Source organism: Physeter macrocephalus, chromosome 8 (assembly GCF_002837175.3).
Source record: "Physeter macrocephalus isolate SW-GA chromosome 8, ASM283717v5, whole genome shotgun sequence".
NCBI lineage: Eukaryota > Metazoa > Chordata > Mammalia > Artiodactyla > Physeteridae > Physeter > Physeter macrocephalus.
The window spans coordinates 94,171,537-94,190,612 of record NC_041221.1 but is presented as its reverse complement, the minus strand read 5'-3'; the positions used below and the strand labels follow the sequence as shown (position 1 = coordinate 94,190,612).

General features: G+C 35.9%; 1 protein-coding gene across 12 annotated transcripts in view; it reads left to right on the top strand.

Moving 5' to 3' along the window:
• Positions 1-19,076, top strand: part of MCTP1 (multiple C2 and transmembrane domain containing 1) — a 594,606-nt gene that overhangs the window by 353,975 nt on the left and 221,555 nt on the right. For 7 of the 12 annotated variants that reach the window (XM_055086670.1, XM_028493080.2, XM_028493082.2 and 4 more), the window contains 4 exons: positions 1,788-1,847; positions 7,432-7,509; positions 12,144-12,308; positions 14,748-14,878. In XM_055086670.1, coding sequence (XP_054942645.1) covers positions 1,788-1,847; positions 7,432-7,509; positions 12,144-12,308; positions 14,748-14,878 — 434 coding nt within the window. Of the gene's footprint in view, positions 1-1,787; positions 1,848-7,431; positions 7,510-12,136; positions 12,309-14,747; positions 14,879-19,076 lie in introns of all 12 variants that reach the window. The other 5 variants (XM_055086666.1, XM_028493081.2, XM_055086668.1 and 2 more) reach the window with 5 other exon arrangements.

Below are 19,076 nucleotides of genomic sequence, written 5' to 3'. Positions count from 1 at the left end.
TATTTTTAAATGCTAAATGGTTGTCTTAGTTGTTGTAACTGTCAAGTCTAGAGCCAAGACTTTCACATTGATTTAACACATTTTGCAATTGAGAAACATTGAGAAAAAACTCAATGTAGCTAAATAACTTGTGTTATTGACTCTGGGGAAATTATTTGTGTAAGGAGCTTCGAGAAATAATTTATTTCATATGATACTTTAAAATTTATCCACATTTTGCTAAGCATGCTGCTTAATTAAAAGAGAACTGGGAATCAAGGTAAGAAGAGAATTGGCAGTAGAATAGGAAAAGCTGCATCTTTTCCAAAAGCTAGAATAAGGTTTCTTTGAGTTAAACAGTAGCATAGCATCAAAAAAACTGCAATCATTCCATCTAAGGTTTGTGCCCTCACGTCCAAATGTAAGTGTATTTTTTTAGAATTTTCTTTTCAGGAACTGATATGACAGTGTGCTAAGTGTGGCAGATGAGAACCATACCTGTAAGGGTAAATGAATTATAACTCTGTAGTGATGGTAAAACCATGTCTTAAACTCAAGACTTTTTCCCGATGACCCTGAGATTAGTATGCTACCTGACCGAACTATATACAAGTAACTTGGGAAAATGTAATTAGTTTCATTAAGAAATAGATTTCATGTAAAAAGCACAGGTAGATTGGATAGATGATCTCTGATATAATTCTAGCTAAACTTAAATTACTCAAATTGCTGGACACCCTAAAGTACTTTAGTTCGTTATTATTTTCTGATATGATTTTTGGAAGGATCATTTTGAAAGAAATATATATCCTTAAGCAAATGAAATTCCATGTGACTAACAGTCAATCAAATATTTATTGAGCACCTACTATGCATAATTAGGTATGATGCGAGGTGCTGGACCACTACCATCTTAGTTGCTAACACAAAATCATGGAATAATCAAATAAATTACAAAACTCTTCCTCTACATCACAGTGTCAAAGACTGATGCTTTCTCTTAACTGTCATCAGTTTCCCATAATTTTACCATAACTGACACCCAGAGACAGGATGCAAAACATGAAAGTTTAAAGGATGCATGTAATTTAAATGTTCTCTTTAAAAGTGAGTAACTGTGCTTTTGATTTCCTAAAGGCAAATTGGTCACTTTATAAAAGTCTGAGGATTAAGTAATAAAATGTCCAATATGAATCCATTGCTTTGTTTCCAACTAAATAGCCACCTTTTCTTAGTATTCGTTTATTTTTAAAATTATTTTGGGGGAGCTTCAGTTAACTAAATAATTTATATCTTATATATTAAATGTTATATCATAAAACCAGGAAGTTTTTAGTAAGGAATTAAGCCAAATTTGACTAGGTACATGTTTATAAATAAGATTTCTGTTATTCATTCTTTAAAAATGCTCTGAAGGTCTGTGGTATTAAAATTTTTGTGAAAAGGAATGGATATTATCTGGTTTATTTCAGAATTTTAAAATATGTTTAAACAGTTCTACTTTTTAAAATAAAATGTTAGACTCAGATATATTAATCAACAACTAATAAAGAGGTAAGTATATTCTTTTAAAATTACAGAAATAATCCTCTCTAAACTTTACTACCATTGTATCAGATATGAATAAGACAAACTTTAATTGAAATTAAAAAACTTTATTCAAAAGAAGAAAAAACTTACAGTTTATAAACATCCAAAGTGTCTTTAGCATATATAATTTTCGGGTTTTTACTTGTCTTAATTTTGCTGTGCCAATCAAGTATTCTCAAAACACCTCAAAATTTAGCTAAATATTTGTTTATTTTTAGGAACTCTCAGAAAACGAAGTGGTTGGATCTTATTTCTCTGTGAAGTCTTTCTTTTGGAGGGTAATGTCTATATCCTTTATATTAATGTTCCTGACTTTTGGTTCTGAATAGTTATTTTGAGAGTTAAATGTGAATTAAGAAATTCCCTTTTTAAAATAGGTTCTCAGAGAGACGTATTCATTTGTCTTCTTTATTAACTCTTATTCTAAGTCATTTAGGTGACTCATTCTTCATTTGTAAAAACTAAGAACTTCATATATTTAACATATTGCTTTGAAGCCAGTTCCTTGTGGGCCCAAATTTATCCCAGATTCTTAACAATTAGAGGCCCACAGATCTTTCAGGAATATGATGGCACTGTCTAGAGGGTCCATAAAGGTTCTTTTTCCCTTCCTGTAAAATCTGTTCCATCTATCTGGGAAAAGTTTACTTCTATTACGGTGATCTTGTACTATATACATACTAGATAGTGTTTTTTCTTTGAAAAAAAAATCCTTTGAATTAGAAAACAGCAACTCTGCTTTTGCTTTGAATAAAAAAAAAAGAAAATTCCACAGAGAACTTGTTTTCAATGCCATTGCAATTTAATGTTATTTACGCTTTCATGACTTAAACATAATGAGTTCTGTCATCCTTTTCCTCTGCTTTAATTCTTGATTGTGCAAGGCATGATTTATTACTAATGCACTCACTGATTTGCCTTCAAAGTTTTCCTCTTTCTTTGAATGTTCACACTTGGCACGTGATTACCTAGCAATAGATACTGCAATGAAAATGCTACACTCATAGAACTTTGCCATTTTCTTTTCTTGGCTCTTAAACTCCTCATGACTGAAAACTACACTTCTCCTTTTAGAATTTTAAGATTTGTTGCAGTGTCTCATAAGCAGACTGGCAGGTACTAGATTAAGTCATGCATCGACTTGACCAGTGAGCAAGTAAACCCACATCTCTTTATCTTCTGCCTCCTCCACATACATTTTTTTTTTTTTTTGCAGTCTTGTATTTGTGTGAGCTCATTTTAATTACTATAGCCTCTTCATTTCCTTTCAGTCTACTGATGGCTGCCTTCACTGATGTTATTCTGTATCGTTGGTAAAATAATAATATTTCTTCTTATATGTTCATGCATTATCCATGAACACAGAGTGACTGCTTTAGAATTGTCCCATTACTTTAAATGGAAAATGGCTTTTGGGAAAATTTTTTTCTCTGTTTTCTTATGACCCACAATTACTGTGAATTCATATGCCAACAACGCAGAATTCAGGGGTGTTCTGTGTTGTGTTTGTTCTGCATGCAGCAAATATGCAGCATGATCATTTTGAAGACTTGCCACCAGGACCAACTCCATAAACATTACTTTTCAAGGGTTTTCCTTTCAAATGATTTTTTTCAGCATCTTCTTTTCACTTGCTACTTCCAAATCAGTCTTCCACTTATCAGTACTTCCCATTTGATTGTATCCATCCTTCAATATTCTTTATTAACCTTTCTCAATCTCTTCAACTGTCTTATTTTGGAATATCAAATATGCACATTTAAAAGATAGCTTTTTTTGTATCTGAAGTACAGTGATCTGTTGTCTTTCTTCTGAGCATATATTGAGTGACAAATAAATGGAGTCATAAAAGCAGAACCTTTCGGGGCCATTTATTTGACCAATGAGGAAACTAAGACCCAGAGAAGTGATGCCATTGCCCTGGAGTACCTAAATGGTATGATCAGGGCCAATATTTCTCTTTCTGAATGTCATAGAAATAAATGTTTTGGTGAAGACTTAAAGCACTCGAGTTCCTTTTGGGGTTGATGAACAGAGATGCGATATATAAGTAGAGCTGCCCCTTAGTTAGTCTTCACTGACAGCCTTTCAAATTCTTATCGCGTTATGTGACCCTCTCCTCCGCAGCTCCTTCAGCCACCAATGAGTAGATATGGTTCAGGGCTGTGATGTTGCTGTATTTTAGGTTCCATTTTACAAAATCAGAAAATCAGTGACCAAGTCTGCTTTAGATCAGTGTGATCTTTCATATTCACATTCAGAGGTCACTCTGAAAACCAGCCTCATTGACCTTTGCCCCAGCAATGTTTGTATTCTGATGAACTTTTAGAGGAGATGTATATGAAAAGAGGTTTCCCATAACATTTTCAGATATGCAGAAAACCTAACAGCTCAGATAAAATCTTACGTGAAGAGAGTATGTGTGCTTCGTGAATTAAACAGAATGAGATTTGAAAGAAAAATTTCACAGCTTATTTATAAGGATTAATACATGTGTCCAGGAGACAGTAGCGGAGTTACACTGAGTGAAACTAAACCTGGTGAGAACTTGCTCAACAAATGTCAGTGCTACCTGCTGTATCTTAATTTTCTTGAGAGCACAATAATGGAAAGAAAAGTGATAAAGGGATATTCTAATTTTCCCAAAAGCATGCCATTTATAATTTATCAAAACATGGTATCTTAGGACACAAAACATTAAGCAGTGGTTATGGCAATTATCATGTTTCTCATGAGAGTAATAAAAATATGTGAAGCCAACTGGATTACTCTAAGTCAGAATTTCATTAAAGACTTTTAACTTCCCATTAAAGGATGGTAATTCAGTGCAGTTCTTTCAGATATTTAGTACATTTAAGTTTCGTCTCAGTTATCTCCATTGACTAGACATTTAGATTCTGATGACTGAGAGCTAATTGAACAATCCATTTTATGAGAGCATTGTAGTGAATGAAAGAGAGATTTTAATATTGTTTAAATGGAGAAGGCTGGGCTATGCCAAGATACCTCATACAAAAAAATGGAGAATGGATCGTAATATGAAATGGGTGAAAAGGAGTGCATAGAATACAGAACAATCCAGAGTTATGTGAGAGCACTACCTTATGGTAGAATCAAACAGAAGTATGGTTAAAGGAAGACCCTGCAGACTAAGGAGAAGAGATATTGCCTTTGTAAAACAAGAATGTGATCCTTTGAGGAAGTGCTTACATTCTGAACAACTCAACTGTATATGACATACACCCAAGAAAAGTTCAGGTATTATTTCTATCAATAGGTGTGAAAGTAAGACCCTCAGGAAAAAAATTAACTTTTAACTTAAAGTCTCTAAAAATGTCTCTGTAAGTCAAACACAGGACGCATTATTTCTTTACCATGCCATTGGTAGAAACCTATAGATTACTTCAGCAAACCAACAAGGTTACAAGTTATATGGTGCTTTTCTATTGGTATATATTTTGAGCAAATATAGTAAAAGCTTAAGAGCATTTGTTTGGCCACAGTTAAGTTTAGAGAGGGTAGTTAGAACATCTGAAGTAAACATAAATACCTTCCTGACAACGTAAATTGTATCAAGAAGCAGTAGAAATAGGAAAGAAGGTTTACAGATAAACACCTGGAGAATTTCTCTAAGGATTATAGCACCAGTGAATCATCTTCTAAGAAAAAAAGGGATCGAAGCTTTATTATTAGATGAGACACTTCAAACCAGGCTGGACAAAGCACTGGGAGGGTTTTCTGTTAAGGCAATCCTGCTTTGAGCGGATGGATGGACTGTAGAACAAATCTACTTGTTGGACTTATCATCCAGGTCCAATTCACTGGAATAAACTCAGCAGGCAAAGGGAAAGATAGAACATGCCTGTGCCTGGTTTTGAGCTAATAATTGCTCCACGCTCCAAGCTTTGCAGCACAAAACAGTCATTCCAGGCTGTCATTATCTCTTCTTTGTAGTGTCTGTGGATCATTTGATTAAATAAAAGCATGTGCACCTCTGTGCTGAAGATAGAGGAAAGGGCTGCCTCCACACACAGCCATTGTAAAGACACAAGCAATGTCTTTCACTCCAGTTTCATAGTGTCTAGGTCTCATTTGGAAGGATTAGATTGTACACAGGTTAAAAAAAAAATCTAAGATAACAAAAGCAAAGGATTATATGCACACAACAGGGAAAAGATTGGTATGACTGAGTGTTCCTTTAGCCACCGTTAAGACTAAACAGACTATTTTGGTTTTCTTCTCTGTTTTAATCAGGATGTAGAATAATAGGAATTTATCATTAGTGATCCAGTTTTTAAGAAATGCAATTAGTAAACTTTATTAACGAGAACTGGAACATAGAAGTGTTCTTAATTTGTATGAAAGATTCTACAACTTCACCACCTTTTTAATGAGACTACAGTTTGTTATGGAGTACAGTTAACTCTCATATGTTTTGCTTAACAATATATGCTAGAGTTACTACCACTCGAAAACTTTTTCTTCCTTTAAGCCCTTGATTAGCCTTTCTTAGTAATCTATACCCAGATATATACTTCATCTAAAAATAAGTCAAAGTATTTCAACAAATTCTGTACAAATTAAACATATGTTTGGGGTTGAACTGCTTAGGCTCTGTCCACAAATTGAGATGTAGTGGGGAAAATCATCAGTTCATTATCAGCAATTCCAGATTCAAATCTCAGACTTGCCAATCTCTAGCCATTTGGCGTTAAGTAGGGTATTTATCTTCTCTGTGCCTCAGTTTCTGTACCTTCAAAACACTTGTGATGAAAAACAGTGGATTATGAAAACTCCAGCACATAATAGCTGCTCAATACATGTTTACTTCTTTGTGTGATCTAACCCATCTTTCAGACTGGCCTAATTCAGTCCTCGTTGATATTAGTAAGACTGATGACTCTTATCATAATTCTGTTGTTTGGAAACTTTGTCTAGCTGCTCTAGAAGTCATTTAATACAGACTTTTAGTTCCACCATGATAATTTCCTTCCATTGTTTCCTGTTCATCTGTATCTTTTTTTTTTTTTTTTGCTGCAGTACGCGGGCCTCTCACTGCTGCGGCCCCTCCCGTTGCGGAGCGCAGGCTCCGGACGCGCAGGCTCAGCGGCCATGGCCCACGGGCCCAGCCGCTGTGCGGCATGTGGGATCTTCCCGGACCGGGGCACGAACCCGTGTCCCCTGCATCGGCAGTCGGACTCTCAACCACTGCGCCACCAGGGAAGCCCCATCTGTATCTTTTTTATCCATCTCTTGCTGCTCTTGGTTTTAGTAGTGAAGGGAACTTAGGGTTATATTTTTAGTAGCAAAGGCAACAAAGATAAGTATTGTGTGGGGCAAAATTTCTCTGTTACTCTAGAAATATCTCTTTAAAAGTTACAAAAGATTCACATGTGGGATGCAGTTAACATGATTATAGTTATTGCCTGTCCATGCAACATTTATTCTTCTGGAGCCTTATCACTTTTTTGACATTGGAAACAGTCTCTAAAAATTTTGGAGCAACAGACTTGGGAAAGTGATTCTTTCCATGATTTCTCTTGCTCTGTTTCTTTTCTCTGCTACACCTACTAATAAAACCCTGAAACCACTCAAACCGGATCCATCACCATATAATCTCTGTACTTTATTTTCTTGACCACTGCAGCATTATGTTACTAAAGAAGGGGCTGGAAACTATCGTGGCATTGGCATTTGTCTTCATTGTGTTAGGAGACATTTTCTGACAGTGACTTGAGTAGCAAATACATATTTTTTTCAGATAATATTTTTTAAAGAGTGATGCTAAACTTTGATTGACATGAGGTGTTGATAGTTGCCCAAAGATTTCCCATACGGCTCTGATCATTCATTTCCATCCAGACATGCGGCAGGACTGCTTTTCCTGTCCTGGGCTTCTGCAGACCAGAGCTTCAGAATGCTCATTACCAAAATGCACAAGTAAGTTCAACCAGTTTGTTTATGTTTTCTGAGCTAGCATGAGCTGTGAACCCTCATGGCTGACTTACTCTTCCGAAAACCATTCTGTATCCTAACGTCTTCTATGTATATGAAAAGGGATTGAAGTCTTGAATTCGTTTTCAAGGAATAATGTACATAAACTAATATTCTGTTTAAAATGCCAGCTCACTAATTCTAAAATCTTACTAAAGATACATGTCTGACTAATTACCTGAGACTTTGAAATTTATATTATTACCTAGTATCTTGATATTCTTTATTAAATCTGAACTTGGACGAATATTCCTTATGAGAGTGGATCTCAAACTTCAGTGTGCATGAGAACCACATGGGGCACATGTTGGAGAAACACATGCAGCTCTGCCCACAAGAACTGAATCATATCCTGGAGGATCAGGCCTGGCGATTTCAACAAATTGCCCATTAAAACTGGGGGATAGAGGCTTCCCTGGTAGGGGACACGGGTTCGTGCCCCGGTCCAGGAAGATCCCACATGCCGCGGAGCGGCTGGGCCCGTGAGCCATGGCCGCTGAGCCTGCGCGTCCGGAGCCTGTGCTCCGCAACCGGAGAGGCCACAGCAGTGAGAGGCCCGCGTACCGCAAAAAAAAAAAAAAAAAAACAAAACTGGGGAATTACTGCTTTAAAAGTTTAAAGAGTACTTCTTCCTTTTATAGAGTTGGCTCTTTGCTTCGAAGCTGGGTTGCTTTTCCTTTTTATTCTTCCCTTCTTTTTTCTTTCCCTCCTATTTCAACCAGGACATAGTTGAAAACATTACCTTAGATGACTAAGTACCAGCTGTAATATGTTAATTTTATTGAGAGATTTCTTGGATGTATTTAACACTCCTTGCCCTTTAGGTGCTCAATAAGTAATTTTTGGTTGACCGATTATCAATTATTCAGTTAATTATTTAGATACATCCTATTAGAAAAATCATTAACAAAGGAATTAATAAATTAAACAAACCACATAATTTTTCAATGGCCTCCTATTTCTCTCTTTAAATGTTCCAAATATCCAGACCAATGTGCTTTCCTCATCAGTAAATTAGGAAGCAGAACTAAAGAAAGACTTTAATTAGCATATATAGTATCCATGCCAGAGAGTGGATGATGTCTACAATTATAGTAATTAATACTAGTTATTAGAACATAGGAGAAGACCAGTGTGCATGTACCTTAGAACTTTTAAAGCAGGGGTGGGGGGGGTTGGTCTCACACTTGAGTGCGCATCAGAACCCCTTCCCGGGAGGGCTGGTTAAACCAGAGCAGTGGGCCCTGCATCCAGAGCTGATGATTCCGTTGGTCTGGGATGGGGCTAAAGAATCTGAATTTCTAACAAGTTCCTCGGTGACACTGATGCCACTGCTCTGTGGACCATACTTGGAGAACTTTGCTATACAGAGGAAGGAAACTTTAACCAGAACAGCAGGTTACTCAGAAGCTATGTTGGGGAGCATTAACGCTAGTGCTTTTCAAAGTTTGTTTGTTTTAGTTGTGGAATTCTACTTGTTCCCCAATGAGTTCTCCAAAACTTTGATTTAAAAACTAAGTTTAGTAATAGCTATCTCAAGTGGATTAAATCTTCTTTGTTTATGGAATATACTTTTTTTCCATTCAGACCCCTAACACCCCCCCCCCGACCACCCCCCTCACACACACACAGAGCAGTGCTCTTAGTACATGGGGGCCTGGTGTACTGTCTGGAAACCATAGATAAGAAAACTGAGGCCCAGAGAGGGAGCAATGTGCCCAAGTCACATAGTCAGAAATTGCTAGAAAGATGCAAGTAGACATTTATGCTAAGCCCTTGTCTTTTCTCCTGTTGGTAGCCTAAGTTTTACATCTTCCCCCTTTACCTTATAATTTTATTTCAAGTTCCTATTCTTCACACTCAGACTAAATATTTATCTGTTTCATGACTATGTAGCTGGTCAAATCACAGCTGAATTAAGAAGTCTCTTTTTAGAAGAGTACCATTTTAACAAAAATAAATTGAAAAAAAATCACTTTAAAAAATGATATTTGGTTAGTATGTTTTTAGAACCCAACCTTTGTTTTCCTTTTAGCCTTTTATACAGGTCACCTTAATTTCCACAATCACTAGCCCTGTTTTTGTTAAGAAATATTCTCCACTCCTCCACCCCCTACCCCTTAGCTTCCCAAGTCATTTTGGGAATGTTCTTCCAGGTTATAGAAAAGCATTTGGTAACAACTAGTGACACTAGGTAAAGCCTCCATTAAGTTCATTCTGTTTCTGTGAAAGCATGAAGGATCCCATGGAAAGCATTCCTTCTCATCTTAAAAGTAAAATTCTTGTTCTCATGTGAAAAATGGGAGGAGGAGCGAGCAAGTAAGGGTTTCAGACATGGTACCATTCAAGAACCTAACTCGGCATTGCTAACCGAAGTTGCTGTGTAACCTAGATTGTACCCAACTGTTATTTGATGAGTGCAATGTATGACTTGTGCTGCTAGAGTGTGTAGGAAATGTCATTAAATATATCCATCTGCAAGCTGGAATGTTGTAAGTATGAATACATGTGCTCATATGACAGAAAAGTAGAAGGTGATGTCATGTATTAGCCATGTAGGAAAATATAGACCAAATGTCATTTCAAATATAAGCCACTCACCTAACTGAAGAGTACCGTTTAGCAACATTATACTTAAATCATGACTACTTTGAAACCTCGGGGAGAGTCTCTGCCCTAAAGACCAATATTGGAAGAAGCTCAGGAATGAAAGTCAGAAATACTGGGTTCTGGTCCCATATCCATCAGTTATTAGCCCAGCCACTTGGAGCCTCAAATTCCTCATCAGTAAAATGGAAGTAGCAGGACTTGCCTTCCTACTTCATAGGGTTTTAGTGGAAACCAAATTATGTACTGTATATCTAGGCACTTTCAAAGTCTGAAGCTCTATATAAATGGGTAGTTTTTAACTCCTTAGTCTTCGCTAAGATAATTATTTCTTCTTACTTGCCAAAAAAAAATTTGTTTTCCTTCTTTGCCACTCATACCCCTTAACAAAAATTTCAGACGCATAGTTGAGAACGTGATTCTCTAGAGTCTGCTGTTGTAGTCTCAAGAGCAGCAGTAGTCAGATAGATAGATAGGCACTGAAATCGATTGCTGCACTATATAAAATAAGTAGCATGAAATCTTAGAACCAAAAAAAAAAACTTGAAAATTATTTGGTGCAATGAATTCTAAAAATTATTTTAATCTGAGAAATCCTTGGTTCAAACAAAATCAATGTGGAAACCCAATGTATTGATATAAAACAGATGGGAGCAGAGAGGCTTCCCTGAAGTGGGGTATGGAGTCCTGTGGAAGTTACAGGTGCTCCATGTAACCTTGGCTTCTCTTCAGAACACAGGTGACACTGCTCTTGGGCTCACAGAGGTGAGGGATGTGTAGGCAAAGTCCTGCATTGATATTAATAAGGCAGAGCCACCAAGAAGTGGTGTTTAAAATTTGCTGATCACCAAGTCAGGGAAATATGCAATGTGATTTAGAAAGATTTCCATGGACATGTTCAAATATTAAAAGTATTATCTTTTGAAGAATATAGTTTTCATTTTCCTAATACGCATCCTGAAATGCATGACTTTTGATGATAGATAAAAAATGACTATGCCATTATTGTGGTATGGGGAAAAAGTAAGAATTCAAAGTGGGAGGGGGAGTTATACAAAATAGACTATCACTTTAGTGTGGAAAGAATTAGGCCCAAAGTAGAGCTAATCCATAATTTAGAAGTGGAGTACTCTGAGGTTGAGAGAAACATTGAATTTCTTCATGAAATCACTATAAGTGAAGAAAACGTGCTTGACAACATAAAAAAAAAACAAACAAACAGCAATTTTTATAATACTCCTTGGTTCTGAATCCAGATTGAAAAGACCTTTCACATTTTAGCTACTTTCTCTGGCTTGTTTTATATGCTATCTAGTTCAAGAGATTATATGGCATTTTTAGACTTGCTGATTTTTAAAAATTCTGAGTTTGTTCACTGGCTTGAGTACTGTGACTTAGAATTGAGCAATTAAAAGTTATTAAAGAAAATGTTCAAATACTAGAGAACTAAATCCAGAAACATATCTGCCAATATAAATCACATATATAATTTTTAAAATTTGTGATGCAAGTTTCAGGCATAAGCAAGCTATCTCAGGAGGGCATATTGACTTTTCTCTCTTCTGTGGTACCTTAAGTAGTTTTTTAGAGAGCTGAAACTCAGTTATCTCTTATTGTGGCAATAAAGAAGTTTTTTAATTGTCTGAATAGAACTTAAAACTAACCTTAGAAGTAAAAACTGCCTGTAAAATCCACTTGTAACACAAAAAAAGATTTTCAAAAACAGTAGACTTTATTTTGAGCACACACCTCCTTTACACAACAACCTTAAATTTATGAGATAATAATTTCCTATTTATCAATAATTGTATAATAAATAACTAATAATCTATTGTTTTTATTTTTAAAAATTGTAACTGCCTATTTTTTATTTTTGAAAAACTATAACAACAGAGGAAAGGGTAATGCCAAATGTGGTATTTTGGTTTAAAACACAGTAATCTAATTCTGTTTTCCTTTGCCACAACTTTCAGACCCAAAGTTTATGTCTGTCAGACGTACACAGAAAGCCACATCTTTGGAGAGGAATAGTCAGCATCACATTGATTGAGGGGCGAGACCTCAAGGCGATGGATTCAAATGGGTTGAGTGACCCCTATGTGAAGTTCCGGCTTGGGCATCAGAAGTACAAGAGCAAGGTGACCTATCTCTTTTGTGTTCCCGTCAGTGCTTGGAAGGCAGTGGTTGGTTAATAGCCATGCTCTGAGACGTGAAAACTAGCCACTTTTTTAATGCTTAACAGAACTACTTTTCAACATCATGTCAGGCAACAGTACTAACAATTGTATTGCATTTCTTACTTTATGTACTATGTGACCTTTGGTAAACTATTTCTCTATGTCTCAGTTTCTTCACCTATCACACGGAATAATACTAGGAACTATCTCTTTTTAAAAAAAAAAAGCGGAGCAAACCTAAGTCAATGCCTGGCACATAAAGTACTCAAAGAATGTTGGCTACTATTATTACTGCATCTAGTACTAGTACAAGTACTACAAATAGCACTATTTGACATGTATGAAAAATCTTTGTGCATTACTCTGAACCATTTTTTCAAACTGAGTTGCACCAATGCAGATTGCAAGGTTTTAAAAATTTATTTAGAAAACAGAGGGCCAAGGTCCTGCTGCCACTACAGCAGTGTGCCATGGCACAAGTTACTTTGCCTCTCCATACCCCATCTGTGAGAATGAGAATTAAAATAATGCCTACCTAATAAAGTTATTGAGAAGATTGAATACTATATGTCATGCATGTAAAGGGCTTAGAATATTGCTTTGCCCATAATAAAGACTCAATAAATGGTAGTAGCGGAAGGAAGAGGAAGAGTAGCAGCAGTAGTAAATATATTATGTAATAGCACTTGTATTATTAGTAATAACATATTATATTAAATATTCATATCACTATCATATTATTAACAGAAATAATAATAATTAGTAAAGGTCATAGTAGTCATGGTTATATAGTGATAGTTACATTTATCTGTGTTGCATCCAAATACAGCCTCTTTAATGGTCAGCTTCTATAGCTGGTATTCATTGACACCTTGGGACAACTGATTACACCCATCTTGTATTAGAAATATCATAGAGGTGATTTCTTAGCAGGCTGATTGGTTACCTTCTTAAGTGCCCACATCCAAGGGGAAGGCATCACTTCTGACTTATAGGAAATCATATAGGGAAGACAATCCTAAAAAAGAAAACTGAAAGCTTAAGTTCTTTTTTGATCAAATAAGTAAGATGGACCACTCCCCAAAATACTGAACCCAATTATGAGACATTTGAATTGTCATACCATCCATCCAGTGCCGTCTTTTTTTTTCTGCCATGGGTTTAATAATAACATTTTAAAGAAACTACTGATCCCCAAAATAGGTACCTGTGACCACTTCTATCTTGTCTTTTATCAATTAACATTATTTCCATGTTCTGGTAGGCTTAAAACATTACTTATTTTTATAGTTCTGCTCTTTAGGTATGACATATGAAACCCAGCTATGGACATGTGTCTCTCTTTGCTCTTTCTTTCCATGATCTATTGCTGATTAATTTCAGATTATGAACTTTAAAAATTGTGATTCATTTGCGTTACCTTTGCACATAACATACTTCATTGCTTTCAAAGTCTTTACATCTGAAGATCTGTCTCTCATACATTAAAAAGAGAAAAGGCCGCTACATGCCCTCCTGCTAAAAAGAAAGAGTAGGGAAACAAATATGAATGTGGTCTAACTCAATGGTGAATGGAATTTTAAAACACATCAGTATGAGTCACTTGATTCATTGATTCCACCAGGTGTTTTATCTGAATACTTGAAGTTACAAAATTGCACGTCAGATAAGATATCTTTCTTATATATGCGACGTGGAGATTATACACACACATATTCATATTAATTCACAAACATTTTTGGCATAGTGCTTTGGGGAAAGAGATCTGAAGCTCTAATAAAAGACTTGAGTTAGAGTCTAGCTACTAAATCCTAATGACTGTAGGTGGGTCACATAAACCTCAGGTCTCGGTTTCTCCATGTATAAAATTGGGATGATACATCAGTGCTATAATTTTAAAGTAAAAGTTTGCCTGACCACCCCAAAATTACTTTTTTTCCTCTTGCTCCCACAGAACTTCATTGTCCGTTTTCTTCATTATTCAGCTCGCAATTCTTATGTGTGTGGGAAGTGAGGGGAAAAAACTCTGGGGATCCTCATCTTCCTTTATTATAAGATGACAGACCACGAGTTATATCTGTGTATTAACTGGTTATGTAAAATAAATGCTAGTATCTGAGTGAGCTATTTCACTTACAGATTCTTTGCCTTTTCTATGTAATTCATATCTGTTATGTGTTACTCAAAATAATGAGAGGGTGCCTGTTGGTTTTCAGGACACATTCTTTTGGGTTCTCTCATACAATGTGCAGTAAAGATGCTGAGATCTAATGACTTGTTTCCGTCATTTCTAGAAGCTCACATGCTTTTCTAGATAGTACATAAAGTTTGATTTATGTCTCAAGTTAAATTTTTTAAGACTGATATTGAGGAGACACTAATGACTTTTTGGTTTTCCAGATTATGCCAAAAACTTTGAATCCTCAGTGGAGGGAACAATTTGATTTTCATCTCTATGAAGAAAGAGGCGGAATCATTGATATCACTGCATGGGACAGAGACGCTGGGAAAAGGGATGACTTTATTGGCAGGTTTGTGCAATTTGGTATTTCTGGATCACCCTAGACAGGATGAGCTTTGTTGTAAGTCTGGTATTATAATTGATCTTTACTGTTTTGAAGCAAGGGATCTTATCATGGTAAGGCAATGCTTGGGTGAACTGAAAAATAGATTTGAAGACTGACCAGTAGGTGGCAGTTTTGACCAGTTGATGGACAGGCTATCTGAATTTGATATCCAGAAATTTTCTCCAGATGTCAGGAACATTGTGCATAAAAGTTACGGGAGTTGAGAAAGAGGAATCTCATTTGATATAAGATACTTAAAAGGAACAAAGAACATATTCATAGTCTGCAAAGTGATCTGAGATAATATTACTTTTCATAAAGCATATTGTGACCGCAAAATGCATTGTTTCATACAACTCCCTGCAAGGTAGAGAATCTTGATAATCTCCTAGGAGTTCATAAATCTCCCAGGAGTTCAAGTTTCAGTGAAGGAAGTGTGTAAGTGAGGCAGATCCAGGTTAATCTGATAATGTGGTGAAGAAAAGAGTATTCTGAAGCTTACATGACATCTCTGCACAAAGACAAGGTTATTTTGAATGATTGCTTGAATTATATGAATTGTTTTCTTACTTTTAAGCCTATTTTTATATTTGCAATAGTTACATATGTGTCTTTATAGCAAAACACATTGAAACCTGCCAATACTGAAATAAAGCACAGTGTACAGAAGAATTTGTTAGTTTAGAAAATTCTTTCTTCATCATAGTTGACATGATTTCCAAGTCTCTAAACATACAGCCTGAAGAAACGCATACATACTAATAATAATAAAGGGAATTTTACACTAAAAAAGCAAAAATAGAAATCCAAACCAACATATTTTTCTCTTTGGCTTTTGTTATTCTAAGAAATATGTTTTAAACAATGGTTTTCTTCATAGTATTATCAAGTGAGAGGTCAAAGATCAGCTTCAGTTAACCTTTAATATTTTACTTATAAAATGAAATGAGAAAAACACCACTGCAAGCTAATGCTGTATTTCATTTCAGTCCTTTTTAGAGGACAAGCTTTCACTGCATATTTTTTCCCTCTAGTAAAATACTATTTTCAGTGTTTTCTTAAAGTTCTACCTTGCTCTCTTTGGGATATACCACCAGCTTAAGTATCAGTATAGATCTGTTAATACACTGAGTACATTTTATTATATATATATATGTCTGTTTCCATCTTCCTCAATAAGCTATGAGCTCTTTCAAGTAGATGCTTTCTAGCTATTCCTTGAATAATTAATTCATTTTCATAATTTATAGCAACATTAGCTCTATTTGGTGACCACAAGGAAATCAGAACGGCTGTCATATGTAACTTGCTACCTCAATCTCATTACTTTGTATTCAAACTTGCTTATCATAGTAAAATAACGAAGTAATTGATGAAATGTACTAGCTTCTTGTACTTCTGGGTCCACATTACATGAAGTCCTTCTTATCCTTTTTTCCGATTTTTTCCATAATGACAGATACCCTTTTATGTATTTTTCTTTCTTTGAAAAGCATCTCCAAATTTGGAAATTATGAAGATTTCTCAGCCCATTTTGTACTGACCTTTACCTTTTCCTCACTTGATAATATTACAGATTCTTCAAGGGCATGCCTAATAATTTTAAGAAGTGTTTGGCAGAGAGGTGGACCTGTTTATCTTACTTCATCTCGTTTCTATGGTTTGTCCATATTTGGCAAATTTTGAGAGAACAGTGATAAATGGCTGGTGTGAAGATCATAGTGATTGCTCTAGACAACTGGGGGAGCTGAGAAGGTTTATGAAGTTTGGAAAAAGAGAAGAAATCCATTTTTGGAGCTTCTGGGTTGGTGAACATGTGCAGGTGCTGGGAGAGTGCTGTGCCCTGAGGGCATGGAAGCTCCACACCCCTTACACATACCTTACCCTGTGCATTTCTTCCATCCAGCCATTCCTGAATTATATCCTTTCATAAGAAACTAGTAATCTAGTTGGAAGTGTATCCTCCCTTCTTATTTTTTTAGCTGTTGGAGGTGTTTACCACCTGCATATAGTTTCTGGCTTGGGCTTTGCCTGGGTTGTTGGATGAGTTCTTTATGCCCGTGGCTATTACACAGGAGAACCTTGGAAGCAGGATCAAGAAGCCCTGGGCTCCAGCACCCTCATTGCTTTGATGGGCAAATCTGTGTGCTCTGCTTCCCAGTATCTTGGTTGGATTAAAACTGGCTTGGATGGTGAGTCCAAATACTACCATTAAAGAATTATAGGGATTTCTAAACCTCTCATTTATTTTGAATGACTTACTTTTATTTCCAGATACTTTTTTTCTAAATATAATAAAAACTTATCTGGCATCAGCCTCACTAAAAAACATTCGCTTTGGGTCATATGCCAAATATAATTGCCTACGAAAGCAATTTGAGCCAAAAAGTTTTAGAGTAAACAAGAGCACAGGTAGACAAGAAGACTTCTAGGACAGCTTTTGAGTATCAGTTTAAACCATTTTACACAGTAAAGGGATTTGTTGTTGAATTTTGAGATAAGCAAAGTGGACAATACAAAATTGTTGTACACTCTGCTAATTTAACAAAGATGCCTGTTGCAGAAAAAGGAAATGACCCTGGCAAATATCATCATTTCCAATCTACTTGATGGCCAGATAGCAGCAGAAACTCTTGGAATCTGACTTTATACTTACTGAATTGTACTTTACACACATCCTGCCACTGAAGAACAATATATTATTAGATCTAAGGGGTGGGCGAGAGAGTTGCATGTGTTTATGTCAAGATTGTGTGGTAACAGTGGAAATAATGCAGATTATAATAGAATCCCTTGGTCCTAGAACAGTTTAGAAGAGAATAGCTACCTTCTAATTAAATTTGAGTTCTAAGATGAAAGTAACAGGAGTAAAACTGTCATCAGGGTCTTCTGTATTCTTTTTTTTTTCAATTTTTGAATTTTATTTATTTTTTTATACAGCAGGTTCTTATTAGTCATCAATTTTATACACATCAGTGTATACATGTCAATCCCAATCGCCCAATTCATCACACCACCATCCCCACCCCCTTCCATAAATAAGTGATATCATATGATATTTGCCTTTCTCTGTCTGACCTGCCTCACTTAGTATGATAATCTCTAGGTCCATCCATGTTGCTGCAAATAGAATTCTTTCCTTCTTTTATGGCTGAGTAATATCCATTGTATATATATATATACCACATCTTCTTTATCCATTCATCTGTCGATGGGCATTTAGGTTGCTTCCATGTCCTGGCTATTGTAAATAGAGCTGCAGTGAACACTGTGGTACATGACTCTTTCTGAATTCTTTTGCAAGCTGTTGTTGCAACATTCTCTGTCTGTATTAAATTTTTTTAATTAATTAATTTTATTGAAACATACTTTGCATGTAACATGTAAGTTTAAGGTGTACAATGTATTGATTTAATAGATTTATATATTGTAACAGGATCACCATCATAGCTATAGTTAGCACCTCTATCACGTCACATAATTATCTTTCTGTGTGTGTGTGGTGGGAATAATTAAGATATGCCTCTATTCACTTAGAAATTAGAGACTTCTGGGAGTTGATTGGTGGCTGGTGAATAAATTTAAAGTTGGCCATGGAGGGTAATACTCTCCCATCAATGTCTAATAATGGTTTTTAAGGATCCTGTCTGCATTAGTCCCAAATTTGGAACACGTGAATGGATTAGATTATCTACACACACTAGTGTACTGTGTTATAGTTTTTTTATAATTCACTTTATTTTCCTGTTTGGGTTACATATAATGATTTTTTTTTCCTTTTTTTTTAAACATCTTTATTGGAGTATAATTGCTTTACAATGGTGTGTTAATTTCTGCTTTATAACAAAGTGAATCAGCTATACATATATCCCTATATCTCCTCCCGCCTGCATCTCCCTCCCACCCTGCTTATCCCACCCCTTGACTTCACTCTGTATGACAGTCTCTGGGTCCATCCACCTCACTACAAATAATTCAATTTCCTTTCTTTTTAGGAAGCACCGAGCTGATCTCCCTGTGCTGTGTGGCTGCTTCCCACTAGCTATCCATTTTACATTTGGTAGTGTGTATAAGTCCATGCCACTCTCTCACTTCGTGCCAGCTTACCCTTCCCCCTCCCTGGGTCCTCAAGTCCATTCTCTACATCTGCGTCTTTATTCCT